Source organism: Marmota monax, unplaced genomic scaffold, assembly GCF_021218885.2.
Source record: "Marmota monax isolate L192 unplaced genomic scaffold, Marmota_monax_Labrador192_F-V1.1 WCK01_AAM20220418_F8-fsc00008, whole genome shotgun sequence".
Classification (NCBI taxonomy): Eukaryota; Metazoa; Chordata; class Mammalia; order Rodentia; family Sciuridae; genus Marmota; species Marmota monax.
The window spans coordinates 13,256,343-13,277,575 of record NW_026694432.1 but is presented as its reverse complement, the minus strand read 5'-3'; the positions used below and the strand labels follow the sequence as shown (position 1 = coordinate 13,277,575).

The window sequence follows — 21,233 nt, the reverse complement described above, 5'->3', positions numbered from 1 at the left end:
GTACAACTCAGGCAGGAGGAATGTGGGTGGGATGTCCTTGCTGAGGTAGGAGGATATTGCAGGATATATATTTGGGGCATTAGCCTTAGATAGAAAAAGTAATATTTTTTTCTAAAATTAATTTATTACTATTTGAAAATGATGTGAACAATATAAAAAAATTCAAGAATTACAAAACAAGTAATAATAAAAAAATGCCTCCTTACTACCCTGGTTCCCGTAGGCCTTGATTTTTACCTTTCTTGAGTATGTTTCCAGATATTTTTCTATGCATATGCAAGCATATATGCATATATAATATTTTTTAAAAATGCAGAAAATACAGTATCTTACATACCTTGTTCTTCATCTTTTATTTTTCCACTAAATCATCTATTTTAGAAAATAGTATGAATTAATACATGCAAATCTGCCTCATTCTTTTCATTGTTCTATAGGTATTTCCTTGAACAACTGTATTTAACTTATTTAATCTATTGAGGAACTTTTAGGTTGTCTAAACTTCTGCTACAAAAGTGAAACTGTTGAATATTATTATATGTAGATACATATTTGCACTTAAATGTGAGTGTATCTGTAGAATAGTTTCCTAGGAGTGGATTTGCTGGCATAACACATTTTAAATTATTGAGATAGCATCAGCTTTTAAAGATAAGTTGTAAGTTGTATCGAAGTGCCTGTTCCCCACACCCGCACCAGTCTTGTATATCCGTATATCCGCTTGTTTTTGTTTTTGGCATTCTGATAAGTAGATAATTACATCTTGGTCTAATTTAAAATTGTATCTCATTAATGAATGAGGTTGAACAGGTTTTCATATGTTTAAATGGAAGAAGCATTTCAAATGCGAGAGGAAGAGAGGGAAAAAGATGCTTGCATGTAGAAATATGTTTGTGTGTATGTCTGGGAACTCAAGAGTAGCCTTGACTGCTCTTTTCAGAGATACTAGAGCTGCTTTCTGATGGGAGGCAGGAGTGGGTTCTGTAGTGAGATGATAATGGAGAAGGGTTGACAGTCTATGAAGGATGGAAGTAATCAGGGACATGAAGAAGATTCCTGTGCAGCCCTGAGCCTAATTGGGATTGAAACCATGTGTTTATAGTTATTCCTAAGGTACCATTCTGGGTGTGTTTTATACAATAGTAAGCAAGCTTTGATTTAGAAAGTAGAGAGATCAGGTGGTTGGATGGGCTGGGATTTTGGAAGAATGATAGACACTATGAGATTTAAGTAGCAGAGGTCAAGAAGGGAAATCAAGGAAGAGATGATAGTGGAGAGAAAACAGCATAATGGGACTAAGTGCATCAGAGAGAGAGAGAGGTGAGGTTCTACAGTTTATTCCTATTCTAGTTCAGATCTCTTTTTTCCTTCCTACCTTTTTCCCTTATCAGACTGGGATTGGAGATTGGAACACTTGGATTCTGGATAGACCCTGAGATCAAGTCCTTTCCCCTCAAATTTCCTCTTCTCAGAAGGCATTCACACTCACTTTTTCAGGCCCTTGAGAAACAGGATCACCTTGGAACATGTTAGAAATGCAGAATTTCAGGCTGCACTCTAGACCTATTAAATCAGAATGCATTTTAATAAACCTCCAGGTGATGGATAGGAATATTGAAGTTGAAGAAGCATTTCCATAGCAAGATGTTAGGAGTAAATACAATTGATGGGACATTGCCTGACTTTGAATAACTTCCAAAAGCTTGAAGTGGTAGTCTCTCAGCTTCCACAGGCTACTCCTATCCCCCACAGGGAAGTGGTGGAATACATGGTCCAGCATTTCAAGCCTCAGATCTTTGGTGATCGCAAGCCCGTGTATGATGGAAAGAAGAACATTTACACTGTCACAGCACTGCCTATTGGCAACGAACGGGTAAGGTTGGGAGTCAGGCTAGGCCTATGTCAGGGGTCTGGAGTGGAACAGCTCATGTAAGCCCATTTGGAATCTGGAAGTCCAGAGATCCTTTTAGTCTTTTGTGCTGAGAAAATGTGTTTTAGGTTGAGGGATGGGTAGGTGCTCATGTTTATTGGCCTATTATATATCTGCCCCCTAAACAGACTGAAATTAGAATTAAAACAGACCTGAAGGACTTCCTACTGGGTTGAGAGGGACAGAAGCACCGAACCAAGGTAGCTGGAAACTGAGGAGCTGGATTTACTCTGGGGTCTTTATTGTGAGCCCCTGTTGACTTAAAGAGCAGATTCTTGGCAGATCTTGGGGGCATTGGGACAAGGTAAGGAATGCTGGTCTGTGGGAAAGTGATGGCAGTCCTTCACTCCTTTCTCTCACCCTCCTAAAGGTCGACTTTGAGGTGACAATCCCTGGGGAAGGGAAGGATCGAATTTTTAAGGTCTCCATCAAGTGGCTAGCCATTGTGAGCTGGCGCATGCTGCATGAGGCCCTGGTCAGTGGCCAGATCCCTGTTCCCCTGGAGTCTGTGCAAGCCTTGGATGTGGCCATGAGGCACCTGGCATCCATGAGGTACTGGGTGTAGTTGATATCTGGGCTACTAGTGTTGGCAGAACTGCTTTGGAGGGAGGAGGGGAGTGAGCACATATTAAGGTCCCAGAGTGTTCAATGAAAAAAAGTTGAAATCCTACCATGTGCCAGGCAAGTGTGCATATACATTTAGGTGGTTTAAATCCCAACCCTGTCCTTAGATATCTTTGGGTCTCACCCCATCTGTCCCTGCAGGGCAGAGAAAAGGTAGAGACTTGCACAAGGTCAGTCATACAACTAGTAAAGGATCAGAGCTGGCATTAAAGCCCTGGTGTCCTGCCTTCCAGGCCAGGGCTCCTCCGTGCCCAGGATGCCTCACAGGGTGGGGGCCTGTGCCCGAGGGACCAGTTCTCTGCCTGTCCCTGCCAGGTACACCCCTGTGGGCCGCTCCTTCTTCTCACCGCCTGAGGGCTACTACCACCCGCTGGGGGGTGGGCGCGAGGTCTGGTTCGGCTTTCACCAGTCTGTGCGCCCTGCCATGTGGAAGATGATGCTCAACATTGATGGTGAGTGGGGAGAGCTATGGAGCCAGGGGCACCCCCAGTCCAGTCATCATACTCCCAGCCTCATCCCTCCCAGCTCTGCAACCACACTCCTAGTCTAATTCCTATAGCCCTGGCACCCCTTTGTCCCCCATCCCAGTACCCTATAAGGAAGAGGGTATTCATTACAATGCTTGCACTTAGTCTAGAAGACAGAACCTGAGCTGAGCTATCTCTACCCTGTCCCCACAGTCTCAGCCACTGCCTTCTACAAGGCGCAGCCAGTGATTGAGTTCATGTGTGAGGTGTTGGACATCAGGAACATAGACGAGCAGCCCAAGCCCCTCACGGACTCTCAGCGTGTTCGCTTTACCAAGGAAATTAAGGGTGAGGACTCAGCCAGGTGGGGAAGGAAAACAGTGCCCCTTTTTCTTTAGCCTTAAGAGGAAATTCCCTTGGGAGAGGCCAAGCCTGGGCACATGAGCAACCTATTCCAACTCTGACAAGTAGTGTGTGTATCTCAGGCCTGAAGGTGGAAGTGACCCATTGTGGACAGATGAAGAGGAAATACCGTGTGTGTAATGTTACCCGCCGCCCTGCTAGCCATCAGACGTAAGTTGGCAGGGTTGCTTAGTCATACTCAACTGGTGGAAGAGGGTTGAGATTTCAAACACTCCCCTGAGTCCCCTTCTCCCACTGACCCTGAGAATGAGCCTTAGACTGCCCTGTTTTTGAAGATAAGCTGTGGGAATTTGGCATCCCTCCTCCAGCCTTCCCAGATCCATTGATTGTCTGTATAGTAATTTTTACCTTCTTGATCTTCTTTCTTTCTTGGGCCTTTACTATAGAGCAGGCATATTCCATTAATTCTAGTTATTGTTCCATAAATATTAGAATCTCTCTCAATTTATTCTTCTTCCTGAAGAAAGCAGTCCAGGCTCCTGGGCTTATCCTTGGGAAAACTATACTGTATTCCAGTTCCTTTCTTGACTGAAAGCTATGGTGGACTCTATCTACTTTGTGTCAGGCTTTATGTTCAATGTTAGAAATATGTAACGATCAGATATGCTCCTGACTGGGGTGGATCATAACCTTCAAATCTTTGGCTTTTGCCATGGAGCCCAGCATTGTCTGTTTTCCCAAGAGTGGCAGTGCTCAAAGAGGTTGGGTAGGATGAAGCAGTTTCTGAAACTTTTCATGGTTGTGGGTCTACAGAGGTGGGATTGAATGCTGGGTTCTGATACCTCCTTTCCTTCCTTCAAACAGGTTTCCCTTGCAGCTGGAAAGTGGACAGACTGTAGAGTGCACAGTGGCACAATATTTCAAGCAGAAATACAACCTTCAGCTCAAGTATCCCCACCTACCTTGCCTGCAAGTTGGCCAAGAACAAAAGCATACCTATTTGCCCCTAGAGGTAAGGCTGCCAAATAATGGCTGGGCTAGGGAACAGGCATTGTACCAGAACACTGATTATCAGAGGTCTGTTGATTCATTCATAATCTCTCATCCTCATTTTCAAGTTTAGAAAATTGACAAGGTGAAGAAGGCATGAGATAGGACTGTGAAATAGAGGCCTTTGTCTTACCTGCTGAATTCTTTTCTTATCCCTGGTTCTACCCTTGTGTTCTTTTAAGAGGCTAGGCAGAAGGGCAACCTATATTTACTGTTTAATAAGTAATTAGTTCAGTTGGGCACAGTGGGACATGCCTGTAATCCCAGTGGCTCAGGAGGCTAAGGCAGGAGTATCACAAGTTCAAGGTCAGCTTGAGCAACTTAGTGAGTTCATAAGTAATTTAGTGAGACCCTATCTTAAAAGTTAAAAAAGGCCTGAGATGGAGATGTAGCTTAGTGGTAAAGTGCATTCAAAAAAAAAAAAAAAAAAAAGAGAGTAATCAGCATTCAAACAGATTTTCAGATACTCATGTTATCTTTCATTTTTTTAAGTTGTAGATGAACACAATACCTTTATTTTATTATATTATTTTTATATGGTGCTGAGGATTGAACCCAGTGCCTCACAAGTGCTAAGTAAGCACTCTGTCACTGAGGTATAACCCCAGCTCCTGTTATCTTAATTTCTTTTTTCCTGTTCTCTGGAGAGATCCTTCTTGACCTAGTGTACCTTATTCTACAAATGTGCATTATTCTAAATAAAATGGAAATGAATAGTACTAAATTCTGTTTCCCTGGTGGTTAATGTGTTCCTTTTGAAAAACAGTGAGCCCCAAGATTTGTCATACTTTTATACTTTGGTAGACGATTGAAATCCTGCAATTAAAGAAAAAATAGTAATGCTATTTAAGTCATAGAATACAGTGCAGAATCCCTGGGCTGTATTTGGTTTAGTATGTGCTAGACAGAATGTCTACTGGAAAACTTCTGCAGATGGCTTCATTGTTTAGTCCAATATTACTCAGAAAGTAAGGTCCGTACACCAACAGGATAGGCATCACTTGAAAGTTTATTTAAAATACAGAATCTCTTTCCATAGTACTGAGTCAGAATCTGCCTTTTAACATCCAGAGAGGATTTATAATTAAAGTTGGGAAGCAGTACCCTAGACTATTTTTGGTTTTCATTTATTTTTTAGTTGTAGGTGGACATAGTATCTTTATTTCTTTTCTTTTCTTTTTTTTTTTTTGGTACTGGGGATTGAACTCAGGGGCACTTGACCACTGAGCCACATCCCAGCCCTATTTTGAATTTTATTTAGAGACAGGGTCTCACTGAGTTGCTTAGTGCCTTGCTTTTGCTGAGGCTGGGTTTGAACTCCCGATCCTCATACCTCAGCCTCCCAAGCCGCTGGGATTATAGGCATGCACCACCATGCGTGGCCCTTTATTTCATTTTTATGTGGTGCTGAGGATTGAACCCAGTGCCTCATCTGTGCTAGGCAAGCACTCTATCATTGAGCCACAAACCCAACTCCCCTAGACTATTTTTCATCCTAGTAGCTGGAGTCAGATAGCTCAGACCAAAGCTCAAGCTTTTGTGAGTTTCTAAGATTCTGGAACTAACCCCTGGAAATGAGACTGAAGGGGAAAGAGAAGCCAAAGCCCATAATTCTGACTTGGTTAATAGCTGGTGATGCACAGAAAGTAGGTTGAAAGCATTATGTTCTTTGAAGAATAAATAGAGATCTTTAGGGATAGTTTCAGCTAAATTGATAGTGGGTGATAATGTACTGTAAGCTGAAATTTACTAGCAAATTAACATTATTTCTGTTTAAACTATAGTTTTCAAGGTGAATAATTTTAATGATTTATATCTTGGTTTTTTATTGTTGTTGTATAACAAGTAATTTATTGAGTTCTTACTATGTGTTGTGTACTCATTTATATCCTATGAATATAGAGATTAACAAGATAGACAATGTCCCTGCTGTCATGGAACTTACATTCTGAAAGGGGAAGAATAATAAGTTGATAAACAAATAAGATAGTTTCAGATGGTAGTAAGTGGTATAAAAATAATAAAACAAGTTAGGTGGGTTCAGTGATGAATGCCTGTACTCCCAGAGACTAGGGAGGCCAAGGCAGGAGGATCACAAGTTTGAGACCAGGGATGGGGATGTGGTTCAGTGGTAGAGTGTTTACATAGCATGCATGAGGTCCTGGGTTTGATCCTCAGCACCCACAATTAAAAAAAAAGAAAAAGGGCTGGGGATGTGGCTCAAGCGGTAGCGCGCTCGCCTGGCATGCGTGCGGCCAGGGTTCGATCCTCAGCACCACATACAAACAAGGATGTTGTGTCTGCCAAAAACTGAAATATAAATATTAAAAAAAGAAAAAAAAATCTTACATCTGGTGGACTAGGGTTGTAGCTCAGTGGTAGAATGCTTGCCTAGCATGTGTGAGGCACTGGATTCAATTCTCAGTACCGCATATAAATAAATAATAAATTAAATGAAGATCCATCAGCAACTAAAAAAGAATTTAAAAAAATCTTACATCTGGCATCATCCAGAAAAAAAACAAAAACAAAACCAAAAATGTGTTTGAAGCCAGCCTCAGCATCTTAGAACCTGTTTCAAAATAAAATAAAACGTAAAGGACTGTTGGTAAAGCACCCTTGGATTCAATCCCCAGCACCAAGGAGCGGAAAAAGGATAATAAAGCAAGTTAAGGGCAGAGAAGTAAGGGTGTGAGGGGTTAGGAAACTACTTTAGTTGTTGTTGTCAGGGAAAGCCTTTTTTAGGAACTATTGAACTAAGTCCAAAATTATGCTTACCAACCTTGTAACAGCCTGAGGGTGGGGCTTTCAAGGCAAGAGGACTAGCAAGTGCAAAGGCTCTAAAGGAAGGTGGAGTTTGGTTCTCTTTTGAGGGCCAGATAGAAGGCGATAGTGGTAGGAATGTGTTATATGATGTAATAGGAGATGATGCTGGAGAGAGGTGCAAAGTCAAATCATATAAGATATTGTGGCCAAGGGGGATTTTTTTTTTTTAAGAATAGCTTCATCAAGATATGATTAACATACCATAAAATGCATCTTCTTAAAATGTACAATTGGGTGGTTTCAGTGTATTCACAGACAGAGTTATGCAACATTTTACTAATTCCAGCCATTTTCTTTACCCCCAGAAGAAAGTGCACACTCATTAGCAGTCATGCACTATTCTTTTTTTTCCCCCAACAGCCGCTGGTAACCACTACTGTATTTTCTGTCCCTGGATATGCCTCCTCTGAACATATCGCTTAAATAGAATCATACAATATGTGGCCTTTTGTGAATGATTTCTTTTATTTAGCATAATTGTTTCAAGATTCAGCTTGTGATTTTCAAGGTTCATCTGTGTTGTTCCATTGCGTGGATATGTGTCACATGTCACATTTTGTTTCTCCTTCAGTTGATGGACATTGGGTTGTTTCCACTTTTTGACTATTATACATAAGGGTGCTGTGAACATTCTTATATATGTTTTTGTGTGTGAACACATGTTTTTGTTTCTCTTGGGTATGTATTTAAAGAGTGAAATCATTTATAACTGTGTTTAACATCTTGAGCTGCCAAGTGTTTCCAATATGGCTGTGTCGTTTTAGAATCCTGTGAGTAAGGGTTCTAATTTCTGGTTAGTGGAATTTTATTCTAATTAGAATAGGAATCAATTGGAAAGTTGTTTGTTTGTTTTTGCAGGATGGGTATCAAACTCAGGGCCTTGTGCATACTAGACAAATGCTCAGCCACTGAGCTACATCTTTAGCCCTGGAAGATTTTTTTTTTCTTAATGTATTTTTTAGTTGTATATGGACACAATACCTTTATTTTATTTATTTATTTTTATGTGATGCTGAGGATTGAACCCAGTGCCTCATTACATGCTCTGCCACTGAGCCACAGTCTCAGCCCCAGCTCTGGAAGATTTTAAGTAAAAGAAAAACAACATGTATTATTTGAATTCCACAGCTAGAAACTAGTAATAGCCCAGTGCCTCCAATTTAAATGTTCAAATCAAAATTCATTTCTGCTTTCATTTTTCTATTTCAAATTGTGGTAAAATATATATAATATAAAATTTGCTATTTTAACTATTGAGTTTAGAGTTTCATAGCATTAAATATATATACATTATTGTAAAACTGTCATTATTCTCTATCTCCAGAAATTTTTCATCATCCTAAACTGAAACTGTACCTGTTTAATAACTCTCCATTGCCCTGTCCCTTTAGCTCTGGAAACCACCATTGTGCTTTCTGCATCTATGAATTTGACTACTCAAGAAACCTTATATAAGTTGAATCATAATATTTGTTCTCTTATTGGCTTATTTCACGTAACACAATGTCTTTAAGGTTTATGTTGTAGCATGTTAGAATTTCCTCTGCGTTATGGTTGAATAATATTCCTTTGTGTATGCCACATTTTATCTGTTCATCCATTGATGGACACTTGAGTTACCTCTACATTTTGGCCACTGTGAGTAAAGCTGCTGTGAAAAAGGTGCACAAATACTTAATCATGTCTCCGCTTTCACTTCTTATGAGTACACACCCAGAAGTAGAATTGCTGGTTCACATGGTAATTCTGTGTTTAATTCCTTCCTTCCTTCCTTCCTTCCTTTTCTTTCTTTGTTCTTCTTTTCTTTCTTTCTTTTCTTTCTTTCTGCTAGTGATTGAACCCAGGGCCTTGTGTGTGCGAAACAAGCAGTATACTGACTGAGCTATATCCCCAGCCCTGTGTTAAATTTCTTGAATCACCATACCATTTTCCATAATGATTGTATCATTTTGCCTTCTCATTAGCAATGGTTCTGGTTTCTTTCCTGCGTTAGTTTTTTGCTAGTGTTAATTCTATAGCACTGGAAACAATGGAGAGTGCTACAACTTTAAAACATCTTTAAGAGAGCAACCGCATAAATTTTAACAATGCTGAATGTCCATTAAATTGCTGATATTGTGTGTTTGTTAAAATATGGAACTTAAAAGCAGGTGACCTTGGTTTGGTTTTCCCTCCCATTTTTAGCATGAACTCTGGGAATTAGAATGAGAACCAGCATGTATATCATGTTGGTCTTAGGGAGCGTGTTATACATTTCATCTCATCTAAATATTTACAACAACATTATGAAACAGTGTTTTTCCCCATGTCTAAGATTGTAGAAGCTGAGTCTCAGGTTAAGGGACCTGCCAAAGGTAACATCACTTAGAAATGCAAAACTGGACTTTAAACCCAAGTCTCTCAAAACCTACTTACCCTTTATTCTGCTATAAACCTTCCCGCTCACAGCATCCTGAATATATTGGGAAGTGGCAGTCTTATATATCACTAGACATTTTTTTTTTTTTTTGTCTTTATCATTTTCTCTTGGAGCCAGAACAGATGAATCACGTAGCAGGATGTTCCTCAAACAATGGTGGACACCGTTGGCTGACAGTGATTTCTGTAGTCTGGGGGCTCAAGAGTTTAAAACCCATATGTAGTCCTCCTCAATTGTTGTAGGATGGAACAACTCACTTCCTGCCACTAGTGGAGACTGCTGTAAGAATTAATTTGTTTGAGTTTCAGTATTCAGAAGAGCTCTATGTTATAGTTTATTGAGGGTTTAATGTGCCCTAGAAATGTGCTCAGTCCTTTAAATCCTTTATTTCCTCTCCATACGGCCCTATCAGATTGATATTGTTCTCATTTAACAGACCTGAGCTCTGAGTCTGGATCCCAAGATTCTAATCACATAATAGTATTATTTTTTGTTTTGAATGTGAATATTTTGTAACTTATATATCAAGTAAAACTCAAGAGGAGAATACATGTATGTACAAGAGATTCTTCCCCTGGTTGACAGTGAAGGTCTCTTATGGGGTGGATTGAACTCAAGCCAGAGCTGCCTGTCCTTTTCATTTCCTCAGGTCTGTAACATTGTGGCTGGGCAGCGCTGCATAAAGAAGCTGACTGACAACCAGACTTCAACCATGATAAAGGCTACAGCTAGGTCAGCCCCAGACAGACAGGAGGAGATAAGTCGCCTGGTCAGTGGGGCTGCAGAGAAATGCATGCTCATTTACTCAGTTATTGGGACCCTTGGTAGCATAGATGTTTTAATGCCCCAAAAGACCTTCCTTCAAGAGAACCCAAGTTTGGATTTGGTGCCGGGGACTCCACAGGGCTGTTCTTGCTTCTTGACACTTTAGCTATTTTGATTTTCCCCTCCAGATAACTTTACTGTTGTCCACTGCTGCTTCCTTCATTTTTTATTCCTCCTCCCACCTTACCTTTTAGGGCTATTTCTTGCCAACTTCAGCTTCTCTTCAGGGCTGTCTCCTTGGGACCCAGAGGGTGAGTTACGGTATTACCAAGCTGCTATTCTCCTAAGATGTCCTTCTTTGCCTGCAGATGAAGAATGCCAGCTACAACCTAGATCCCTACATCCAGGAATTTGGAATCAAAGTGAAAGATGACATGACGGAGGTGACGGGGCGAGTGCTGCCGGCGCCCATCTTGCAGTACGGCGGCCGGGTGAGCAGGGTCAGGGCCACACAACATCTCTGGGGCATATGTGGGTGGTTGGGTTGTTTAACCAGGGGCTTTTGGTCCCTACCCACTTGGTTCTACTGAGGCTCACCTGGGCGCCCCCTCTGCCTATTCGCAGAACCGGGCCATTGCCACACCCAATCAAGGTGTTTGGGACATGCGGGGGAAACAGTTCTACAATGGGATTGAGATCAAAGTCTGGGCCATCGCCTGCTTCGCACCCCAAAAACAGTGTCGAGAAGAGGTGCTCAAGTAAGGAGGGTTGGTATGTGGGGTTGAAAGGGTGGGAAGAAACCCAGAGCTACTGCTCTCTGCTGCCCAGGGATCAAGATGGATCTATAGTCTGTTCTTTCTGTCTTGTCTCTGCCTGCCTTGTCCTTTCTGGCTGAGACTTCTTCCTTTTCCTTTTTTGTCCATCTGTGGTTAGGAGACTTCAATAAGGAGCCGTGTCTGTACCAGAGATGATGATTTTAGGATATGAGTCTCCTAAGGGAGAGTTTAATTATTTTGTTGTCGCAATTATTTTCATTGGTAATAAGTAGTGGTAGTGATAACTATAATGTTTATGACACATTTTATTTAAATACCTAATTTATGTTCTCCCATTTCATCTTCATAGTGAATAGGTAGTGCTATTTCCAGTTTCAGGAGACTGTAGCTCAGAGAGGTTAATAAGTAACTTGTCCAAAGTTTGCACATCAAGAAAGTGTCAGAGTTGGGATCAAATCAGATCTGAGCTTCAAAACTTACGTTGCTAGTTGGAAACAAACAAACATAACAAGCAGCTTCGTTAGCTCAGAGGTGAGCTGTCCTCTCCTATCCACAGAATTTGTTCTGTTCAGGTCCAAGTGACCTGAATTAGGTGAATGTGACTAATAAGGATGGCTGAGTGACTTGGAGTAGATGGCAGCTATGGGGAAAGTGAAATAGCTGAATGGCTTAAGGAAACAAGCTAGGGGAATAATGACTTCAGTGAATGAATGAATAAGTGAAGTCACTGACCCTTTCTCTACAATCCTTTGTTTTTAAACAAAAAAAACTTTTATTGAGGTATGTTTTTAAAAAATCCCACAAAACTCATACTTAAGTGTACTGTTCAGAGATTTATGCTATGGTGTGAGTGTGTGTGTGTGTGTGTGTATGTGTGTGTGTGTGTATGTGTGTGTGTGTGTGTGTATGTATCAGTGAGTGACACAGAGTGAGAGAGAGAGAGATTGAGAAGAGAAGGGGAAATGTATTTATGGTACTGGGGGAACCCAGGGTGTTCTACAGCTGAGCTATATCCCCAACACTTTTTTGTTTTAAATTTTATTTACTTATTTTTGTGATACTGGGAATTGAACCCAGGGGGCTCTACCACTGAACTACAACCCCAGTCCCTTGTATTTTTTTTATTTTGAGACAGGATCTCACTAAGTTGCCAAGGCTGGCCTTGAACTTGCTATCCTCCTGCTTTAGCCTCCTGAATTGCTGGGATTACAGGCATGTGCTACCACCATTATTTTTATTTTTGAGTCCTTCTTAATTTTATTTTTATTTTAAGACCAAGTCTCACTAAGTTGCTGAGACTGGCCTCAAACTTGTGCTGCTCATGCCTCAGCCTCCTGAGTTGCTGGGATTTTGTGTCACCATCCCCACCTTTTGCTATCTTGATGTGGTGGCTCTCTGGATGTGGAATGGGGTCAGTGTACTCTGGGTATGAATTAGAGTCAGTGGAGCTGGTCATTTGGGGTTGTGATGAAGATAATGGAGACATGTGCCCTTGTGGGTTCAGATGGTCTTGGAGTCTTCATAAGAATTAGTTCTAGCAGTTCCCAATAAATCCACTGACTCTAGACCCTGCCCTTGCTCTTCTGCCCTCTCCTTACCATTTCCAGATAAACAACCACCGCTGTCATATTATGGTTTCTCTTAAATAGATTTTTTTGGGGGGGAGGGTCCCCTTTCTTGGGTTCTTTGGATTTAGCTCCATTTGGGATAAGCTGCTCTTGCACTTGGCCTAGCATTGGAGGGTTGGCCCTTAGCAGTATTAGAAGGGCTCCCAATTTTTTTCCTTTGAGCCTGATCATTTCATTGGTAGCTCTATTCTCTGTATACTTCTCTCTTACTTCCATGTTCTTTCATTGTCTAATTTTTTTTGTTTGTGTGTGTTTGTGTGTGTGTGGGGGGCAGTCTATTGTTTGGATCATTTTGAGACATCAGGAATTGGTAAAACTACAATCTCAGAGTTGGAAGGGGTCAATTTCATTGGGCATTTTCCTCTCTCAGTGACCCCCTAGGTATAGGGGGTGAGAATGTGATATGTGCATCTGGATCAGTGACACCCCATTATATGTGTGATTCTGAATTAAAGGTAAAGACTTCTGAGTCTTCAGCAATGGCACTGGGTGAGATTGTCCAGGGAAAATGTGCGTACTAAGCAGAGGCTGAAAATAGAGAAAATAGAAAGTAAACAGAACAATGTCTCCAAATGTGGAGGAGGCAGTGGGATTCAGAAGCACAGAGAAAGAGCCCCCTTTTCATTTGAGAATGGGGGAAGAAATGAAGTGAAGTAGGAGAAATTGGTAATTGGAGTGGATAAGGAAGTTCTTCTTTTTTTTTTTTTTAATATTTATTTTTTAGTTTTAGGTGGACACAACATCTTTATTATATTTTTATGTGGTGCTGAGAATCGAACCCAATGCCTCATGCATGCTAGGCAAGCGCGCTACCACTTGAGCCACATCCTCAGCCCGATAAGGAAGTTCTTTGAACCCTCAGGATTTTTCTTCTGGCTAAGGAGACTCTATTACTGTTGAGTCAATTTCAAAACCTTCCCCCTCCTAGATGTTTCTTAGTACTTTTTGGTCCCTAGCACTGGGTACAGTATCCCAAATGTGGTCTACTATTTAGAGAAGATTGGGAATACCCCTTCCCTTGAAGTAGGGACTCACTATTAATGAAGTTTGGTAACTCATTGGCATTTTTGTTAGTTACAGCAAGTTGTGTGCAAGGCAGAGAAATGGAAGAAATGATGTTAGTGGACCTATGAGAGCCCTACCTCTTGTTTTCAGGAGACAATGCTTAGGTTATTTTTTTTTTATTCTAACATTTCTTTTGAAAAAAAAATTAAATAATAAATGTAGAGGATAATATACCTTTCATATATCCATTATCCAGAGTTTTGTCAGTTACCTTATCCTTTTTTCAAAAGTAAATATAAATAAATTTGGCATTTCTTTATATCCTTCATTCTAGTCCCATTCCTCCCTTCTGATGTGGCATCTAAACAACTATTTTTGTTCTTTATTTGTACATTATTGCATTTTTGTGATGCTGTGGGTTAAACCCAAGGCCTTTCACATGCTAGGCAAGCACTCTAACACTGAGTGTGTTTGATTAATTTTTAAAAATTTGTTAGTTTTTTTTTTTGGTTTTTATTTTTTATTTGTAAATGGACACAATAAAGGTTTATTTATTTTTATGTGGTTCTGAGAATTGAACCCAGTGCCTCACACATGCCAGGCAACTGCTCTACCACTGAGCCACAACCCCAGCCTGAGTGTGTTTAAAGATTTTTTTTTTTTTAAGAATTTTTAAAAATACATTTATTTATTTATTTTTTTAGTTGTAGTTGGACACAACTCCTTTATTTGTTTGTATGTGGTGCTGAGGATCAACCTAGGGCCTCGCGCTTCCTAGGCGAGCGTGCTCCCCCTGAGCCACAATGCCAGCCCATGTTTAAAGATTTTTAAAAAATTAAATTCCCTGCTGCCTGTTTCAGTCTATCGGTTTATTTTTGTAGGTTGATTTTTTTTTTTAACTATATTGCATGTGTACCCTGTCTACCAACTTTGTTTTCCTTTCCCAAGGTAAAGCCCTAAACTAAAGGAAAGAAGCTTGTTTAATTAGCTCAAGGTATCAAAGAACCAGTAGGGGAGGAGGAAGCTTGTTTTTACTGAGCATCTCTTGAGCTCCCATCACTTTGGAACCTCATTTATTTTGAGCAAAAGGCCTTACAGTTAGACATCTGCCTATTTCTTTGCATATGTAATGAAGCACAGCTTTCAGCTGCTTGAATCAGGGACAAGGTAGGAGCCCTGGGAATACCTACAGGTCCTTTCTCTGGGGCTTTCTCCACTTCCTTGGTGTTCTCTCTGTTGCACACTTGGCAAGCTCTGTCTTGTCCTATTCAACCATTAATGTATTTTTTTTCCACTATCTGCTCATGTCTCATTCATGTGCCTTAATAAGTGCTTAGCACCTAAGATGGAGACATTCATTTGAGTTTTAAAGTGGGACTTACTGGCTCCTATCACAATCGTGCTTGTGCTACAGGAACTTCACAGACCAGCTGCGGAAGATTTCCAAGGATGCAGGGATGCCCATCCAGGGTCAGCCTTGTTTCTGCAAATACGCACAAGGGGCTGACAGCGTGGAGCCCATGTTCCGGCATCTCAAGAACACCTACTCAGGGCTGCAGCTCATTATCGTCATCCTGCCAGGGAAGACGCCAGTGTATGGTACAGTTCTCTTGGGACAGTGATAATTATGATAGGACACTTCTTGGGATAGCTCCCTGGGGGATTTTTGGTGGAGTTGATGGAGAGTTTTGATTTCTGCCAAAGGTGTCCCATGTTAGTATTCCTCTTATGAGAGAAATATCAGCCTATATGAGCTATTGGGTCATCCTAGATTTTATTTACCTGCTCACAGTCCCTCCCAGTAATACTTACTGGGGACCTTGTGTGCTGATCTTTCTGCCAGGCTCAGATGGCCAGATACACAGATGGGTCAGTTGAGATTCCTGTCCTTAGGAGTGTGTAGTTTATTAGGACATTGTGCAGCCCAAGCAAAGATATGGTGATTCTGCTAATGTTGTGTTACCTGATAATGATGTGGACTTTTTAAGAGGTTTCTGTCTTCCCTTTTTTTTCTCTTTTAGAAAAGAAATGACTATGTATGTCTCTGTTAGCACTTTTCTCTTATTCCATTTGCTCAGCAGCTCTGTGCTCTTGCTCCCATCCGGTTCTGTTATCTTTGGTAATTCATATACCTTTCAAGCTTCAAACATTTTTAGATTTCCCCCTCCTGGAATACGTTACTACAATTGTGTGTATGTATGTGTGTGTGTGTGTGTGTGTGTTCCTGAGGATTGAATCCAGGGCCTTATGCATGCTAGGCGAGTGCTTTACCACTGAGCTACATTCTAGTTTTCTTCTTCCCTTGACTTCTGGATGTTTTCTCCTATCTCTCATTTCTTTGTCTTATCAGGAATGTCTGGTATTCTCTGGCATTCTGTCCTCTGCCTTTACATTCTGTTGATACTCCCATTCATTCCAATTGCTTAGGTTATCACCTCTTGTTTATAAGTTATAGTACTAAAATCTTGATCCAGCCCTTGAACTCTCTGCAGTTCCTATATTTCCATTTGGCCTCTTTTTTCTGCAAGTTGTTGGTCATCTATTCTAACCTTTATTCACAAGTCTTTCTTGAGTAGGTTACCAGATAAGATTTTGTGACTGTCCTACAAAAAACACCTTCAGGGGCTGGGGTTGTTGCTCAGTGGTAGAGCACTCACCTAGCAGGAGTAAGGCACTGGGTTCAATCTTTAGCACCACATAAAAATAAGATAAAGGTATTGTGTCCACCTACAACTAAAAGTATATAACAAAAACGAAAAAACACCTTCTTTGGTCCCCATTCACTACTATGTTAAGGGCTTTGTGGGTCCTGAACTTAGTTTAACCTCTTCAGTTTTATCTTGCACTGCTTACTTGCTATTCATACTAGAAAGATCTGGAATTGGAACTGAATTTAAGTCCTGGATGTACCTAACTTTTCTGAGCCTCATCAATTAATGATATAAAAAGCATCTAGCAGAGTGCCTGGCACATAGTAGATAAATTTTAAATGCACGTTTCTTGTCTGTGCTTTCCACTCTCTGGTTTGGCTCTCCTCATTTTGTCTTTGCCTGGCTATCTGACTACTCTTCTTGTTCTTCTCTCTTGCCCTTAAAATTCTTTCCATCCTTTGAGACCCAGTTTAAATGCTGCTTATTCCTTATTCCTGTCATTCCACCTGGAGGATGAACTTGTCTTTCTGGATTCCTCTGATTTATCAGGCCGCTGATCAGTTACTACCTTGTTTAATTTTGAGTGTGGAATATATCTGATTCTGCTCTGAAACCTTCTTGCCTCTGCACATATAGAAGATACTATCTTATGTTGTTATGATACTCAATAATTTCTTATGAAGGGAAGTTGGTTGACCTTCAGGTTATTTCTCTCTTAAAGGGCCTTAAATTCATAGTCCTGAAAGAAAGATAAGGATGCTTTTTAGGAGAACTGCTTTGAATAAGTATCCCTGTGTGTGGTTCCCTCTGTTATAGGAAAATCCAGTGTTTTGGCTTACTGCTGGAATCTATCTAGTACAGCTTTCTGGGGAGGCAGTACTTGATTAGAATTTTCCCCTTGCTGGGCTCAGTAATATTACACCTCTCCCCAGCCTTGTGCCTTTATTAGGTCCTTGGGTTTCTTCCATTTACATGGAGTTCCTTGGTTATACTATCTGGACATGAGACTATCTGCCTGAAAATTAAGCCAGCAGATAAGAGAAGCAGTCAGATTCTACTAAAGACCCTTCAGGAGGCTGGGTGAAATGACACTCTCCCTGTGATGGTCAGATCAAGGTCTTGTTGGCTTTGTGGTTTCCCTGAGAGTGTAGACAGTGTCAAATTTGCTCAGTTCTGATGTGGTACTATATATATCCAGTTTTCATTATATTTTATATTTTCTCTCCATTAAATTGATACCATTTACTTTTTAAAAAATGCAGCTTCTTATTAAATTATAATAGATACATAGAAATCTGAAGTGTTTAGCTCAATGAATTTTCACTGTCGTCAGTGTAATCAGTACTTAGCAGAACATTATCACCACTCAGCTATCATTCACTGAGGGAATGACTATTCTGGTTTCTAACACCATAGATTAGTTTTGCATATTTTTAAAATTTCATGTAAATGTAATTACAGTGTATGTATTTTTTGTGTCTGGCTTCTTTCAGGCAATATTAAATTTGTGAGATTTATTTGTGTTGTGTTTAGTTGTAGTTTGTTACAGGTTTTCCATCATGTGAATATAACACATTTTACATGTATCTGTCCATTTTACTGTTAATACACGTTTGTATTGTCTTCAGTTTTTTTAAAAAATATTTTTAGTTGTAGATGGATATAAAATCTTTATTTACTTATTTTTGTGGTGCTGAGAATTGAACCCAGTGCTTCACACATACTAGGCAAGTGCTCTACCACTGAGCTGCAACCCCAGCCCTAGTCTTCAGTTTTGACTACTATAAATAATGCTTGTACATGTCCTTTGAACACCTGTGCATATTTCTATTGAGTGTGTATTACCAACTAACACACCAATAGCAGTGTGTGATAGTTCTAGGAGTTTCAAATCCTTATTAAACTTGGTATTCTCTTTTTCATTTTAGCCATTCTTTGGGGTTTTTAATGATATTATTGCATTATGCTTTTAATTTGATTTTCTTGTAACATAAAATTGAATATCTTTATGTCTTGACTAGTCACTAGCCTCTTTTGTTAAGTACCTGATCAAGTCTTTAAAATACTAGTTTTTTTTTCCTTTGATATCATTAACTCCAAAGGACATTTCTGATCATCATTTTACCACTTTCTTAGATACATTTGACTTTTATTTTTGTTCTTTTTGGTATTGGGGATTGAACTGAGGGGAGCTTAGCCACTTCCCCAGCCCTGTTTTGTTTTATTTTTTTTTAAGTTTTAGACAGGGTCTCACTAAGTTGCTTAGGGTCTCACTATGTTGCTGAAGCTGATCCTGAACTTGAGATCCTCCTGCCTCAGCCTCAAGAGTTCCTGGGATTACAGACGTGGGCTGCTACACCTGGTTTGCATTTGACTTTCTTGTTCACTTGCTCCTTCTTGAAATACTGTCTTCCCTTGGTGTTCACCATGCAACACTGTCTTTTTCTTCCTTATAGCTCTTTGGATTTTTGCTCCTTGCAGACCCATCTTCCTGTTCTGCAAATACTTGGAGTTTCTCAAGATTCAGATCTAAGCCCTCTTTTCACTCTATCTTCCTTAGTGATCTCATCAAGATCATGCCTTCAATTACTGCCTGTACTTAAATATTGCAGAAATTTCTTTTGAGCTTCCAACCCGTATGTCCATTTGCCTAGTTGATAACCTTAGTGGGATGACAAAAAGCACTTCAAACTAAACATGTTTCTTAAAGAATTTGTTAGAAAAGCTAGAAACTTAAAATTTATCCATAAAAATCTCTTCTTTTTCTCATGCTTCTTGTCTATAACTGAGTTCCTAAAATCAAATATCTTCTGAATCTATTTGTTTCCATCTCAACAACTCAACTTTGATTTTTTTTTTTTTTTAATTTTAAAAGTTGTTTTTTGTTGAGGGATGGGCAGTGTTGGAGATTGAACCCAGGGCCCAGTGCATGCTAAGCACAAGCTTTACTACTGAACTATGTCTTCAGCTCCTTGACTTTATTCTTAACCCACTCAGTCCCAAATTTTCAATTCTGAGAATATTTCAATGAAATTATCACATGTACATTAAAATAGGTTGGAAAACATAATCTAGTTCTCATATAATTTATTATTTAGTATTAATTACAATAACATTAATGAATATTATCACTAATCATTCATTTACTACTTTTCTCAAAAGAATAGAACTCTAGAAATATTTATTTCAAAGTTACCATGATACATTGTTTGCTCAATATAAGGGTTTTTTTTAAAACATTTATTTATTTACTTCAGTTGTAGGTGGACACAATACCTTTGTTTATTTTTATGTGGTGCTGAGTATCTAACCCAGTGCCTCACGCATGCTAGGCAAATGCTCTACCTCTGAGCCACAACTTCAGCTTTCAATTTAAGTTTTTCGTTTCATAAATGGGATGATGGGACATAATGGGTTAATCTAAGCCACCCTCATCTTTTCCATAGATTAGCCTAATTACCACATTTTTTTCTGTTACAACATGGTCCCGTGCCTCTCCTTTTTAGCCAATATGGCCTTTCAATTTCTTAAATATATCATACTATCTATCTCCTAGCAGAGTACATGTTTCCTTTGCCTGAAATGTTTCCTTTCAAATCCCTCCTTTAAGCCCTTTGCTGCCTTCAGATTTCATTTTCATCATTTCTTACTCAAGAATATTTTTCTGACTAGTGTATTACCCCCTATTATGTTCTCGAATAGCTCCACGTGGTTTTCTGTTGTAGCATTTACCAGTGTTAGAATTTTCATGGTTTTTAAAATTAGTCACAAAGTAAGCATTGTAAGAGCAGTGTTTATGATATGTTTTCTGGTCACTATTATGTTCCTTAACACTTCATAACACTACCTAGCATTCAGTAAATACTTGTTAAATATGTTAATCATTTCTCTCCCTTCCTGTAGCTGAGGTGAAACGAGTTGGAGATACTCTTTTGGGAATGGCAACACAGTGTGTGCAGGTGAAGAACGTGGTCAAGACCTCACCTCAGACTCTATCCAACCTCTGCCTCAAGATCAATGTCAAACTTGGTGGCATTAACAACATCCTAGTCCCACACCAGCGGTATGAACTCTGTTGACCATTTGATCTTGTAGAGGTACCTTGCTGGGGATTAATGAACAGACAGGCCCATGGCCAGGCAGAGTGAATCAGACTTAAGAGGGAGAAGAACAAAGTGAGTGCTAGATGGTGCTAGGCAGAGAAGATCCAATTCCTCACCATTTTGTTTTCTCTTCTTTGCTCAGCTCTGCTGTCTTTCAACAGCCAGTGATATTCCTAGGAGCAGATGTTACACACCCCCCAGCAGGGGATGGGAAAAAACCTTCTATCACAGCAGTGAGTAATATGCTTCAGCTTCCTCATAAGGTTCTCCTCTTAACTCTGAGCCCTCAAGACTGTGCATGATTTCCTTCCCTCAGCCCAGGCTCTTCTTGACCCTGGGTAAGACCCTGCAGCTCACCATCCCCTTTACCCTTAAAGCTCTGCGTAATCTTTTTTTGGGGAAAGATTAGTGAGAATACAGCCTAAGGACAGAAACTGTAGCCAGTCTCCCATCACACTTACTCTGCATTTGAACTTTTCTCTTTCCACACTTGCTTTTAGGATATGGGGAAGTACATATCTTCTCTGAAATCCCTCTTAAGGGAGTTAACTTAGTTCCTGGGATTGTCCTTTCCTCTGCTCCATCCCCACCCTTAATCTGTCTAGTTGATTAGATGTCTCTCCAAT

At 40.0% G+C, this 21,233-nt stretch overlaps 1 protein-coding gene across 4 annotated transcripts in view; it reads left to right on the top strand.

The window, feature by feature from the left end:
• LOC124110190 (protein argonaute-1) overlaps positions 1–21,233 on the top strand; it is a 32,623-nt gene that overhangs the window by 6,035 nt on the left and 5,355 nt on the right. Inside the window, exons 3-14 of one of the 4 annotated variants that reach the window (XM_046469338.2) lie at positions 1,753–1,873; positions 2,301–2,482; positions 2,870–3,006; positions 3,235–3,369; positions 3,507–3,594; positions 4,249–4,396; positions 10,329–10,448; positions 10,813–10,944; positions 11,069–11,202; positions 15,268–15,452; positions 20,408–20,567; positions 20,750–20,840. In XM_046469338.2, coding sequence (XP_046325294.1) covers positions 1,753–1,873; positions 2,301–2,482; positions 2,870–3,006; positions 3,235–3,369; positions 3,507–3,594; positions 4,249–4,396; positions 10,329–10,448; positions 10,813–10,944; positions 11,069–11,202; positions 15,268–15,452; positions 20,408–20,567; positions 20,750–20,840 — 1,633 coding nt within the window. Of the gene's footprint in view, positions 1–1,752; positions 1,874–2,300; positions 2,483–2,787; positions 3,007–3,234; positions 3,370–3,506; positions 3,595–4,248; positions 4,397–10,328; positions 10,449–10,812; positions 10,945–11,068; positions 11,203–15,267; positions 15,453–20,407; positions 20,568–20,749; positions 20,841–21,233 lie in introns of those variants that run through there. The other 3 variants (XM_046469339.2, XM_058570903.1, XM_046469342.2) reach the window with 3 other exon arrangements.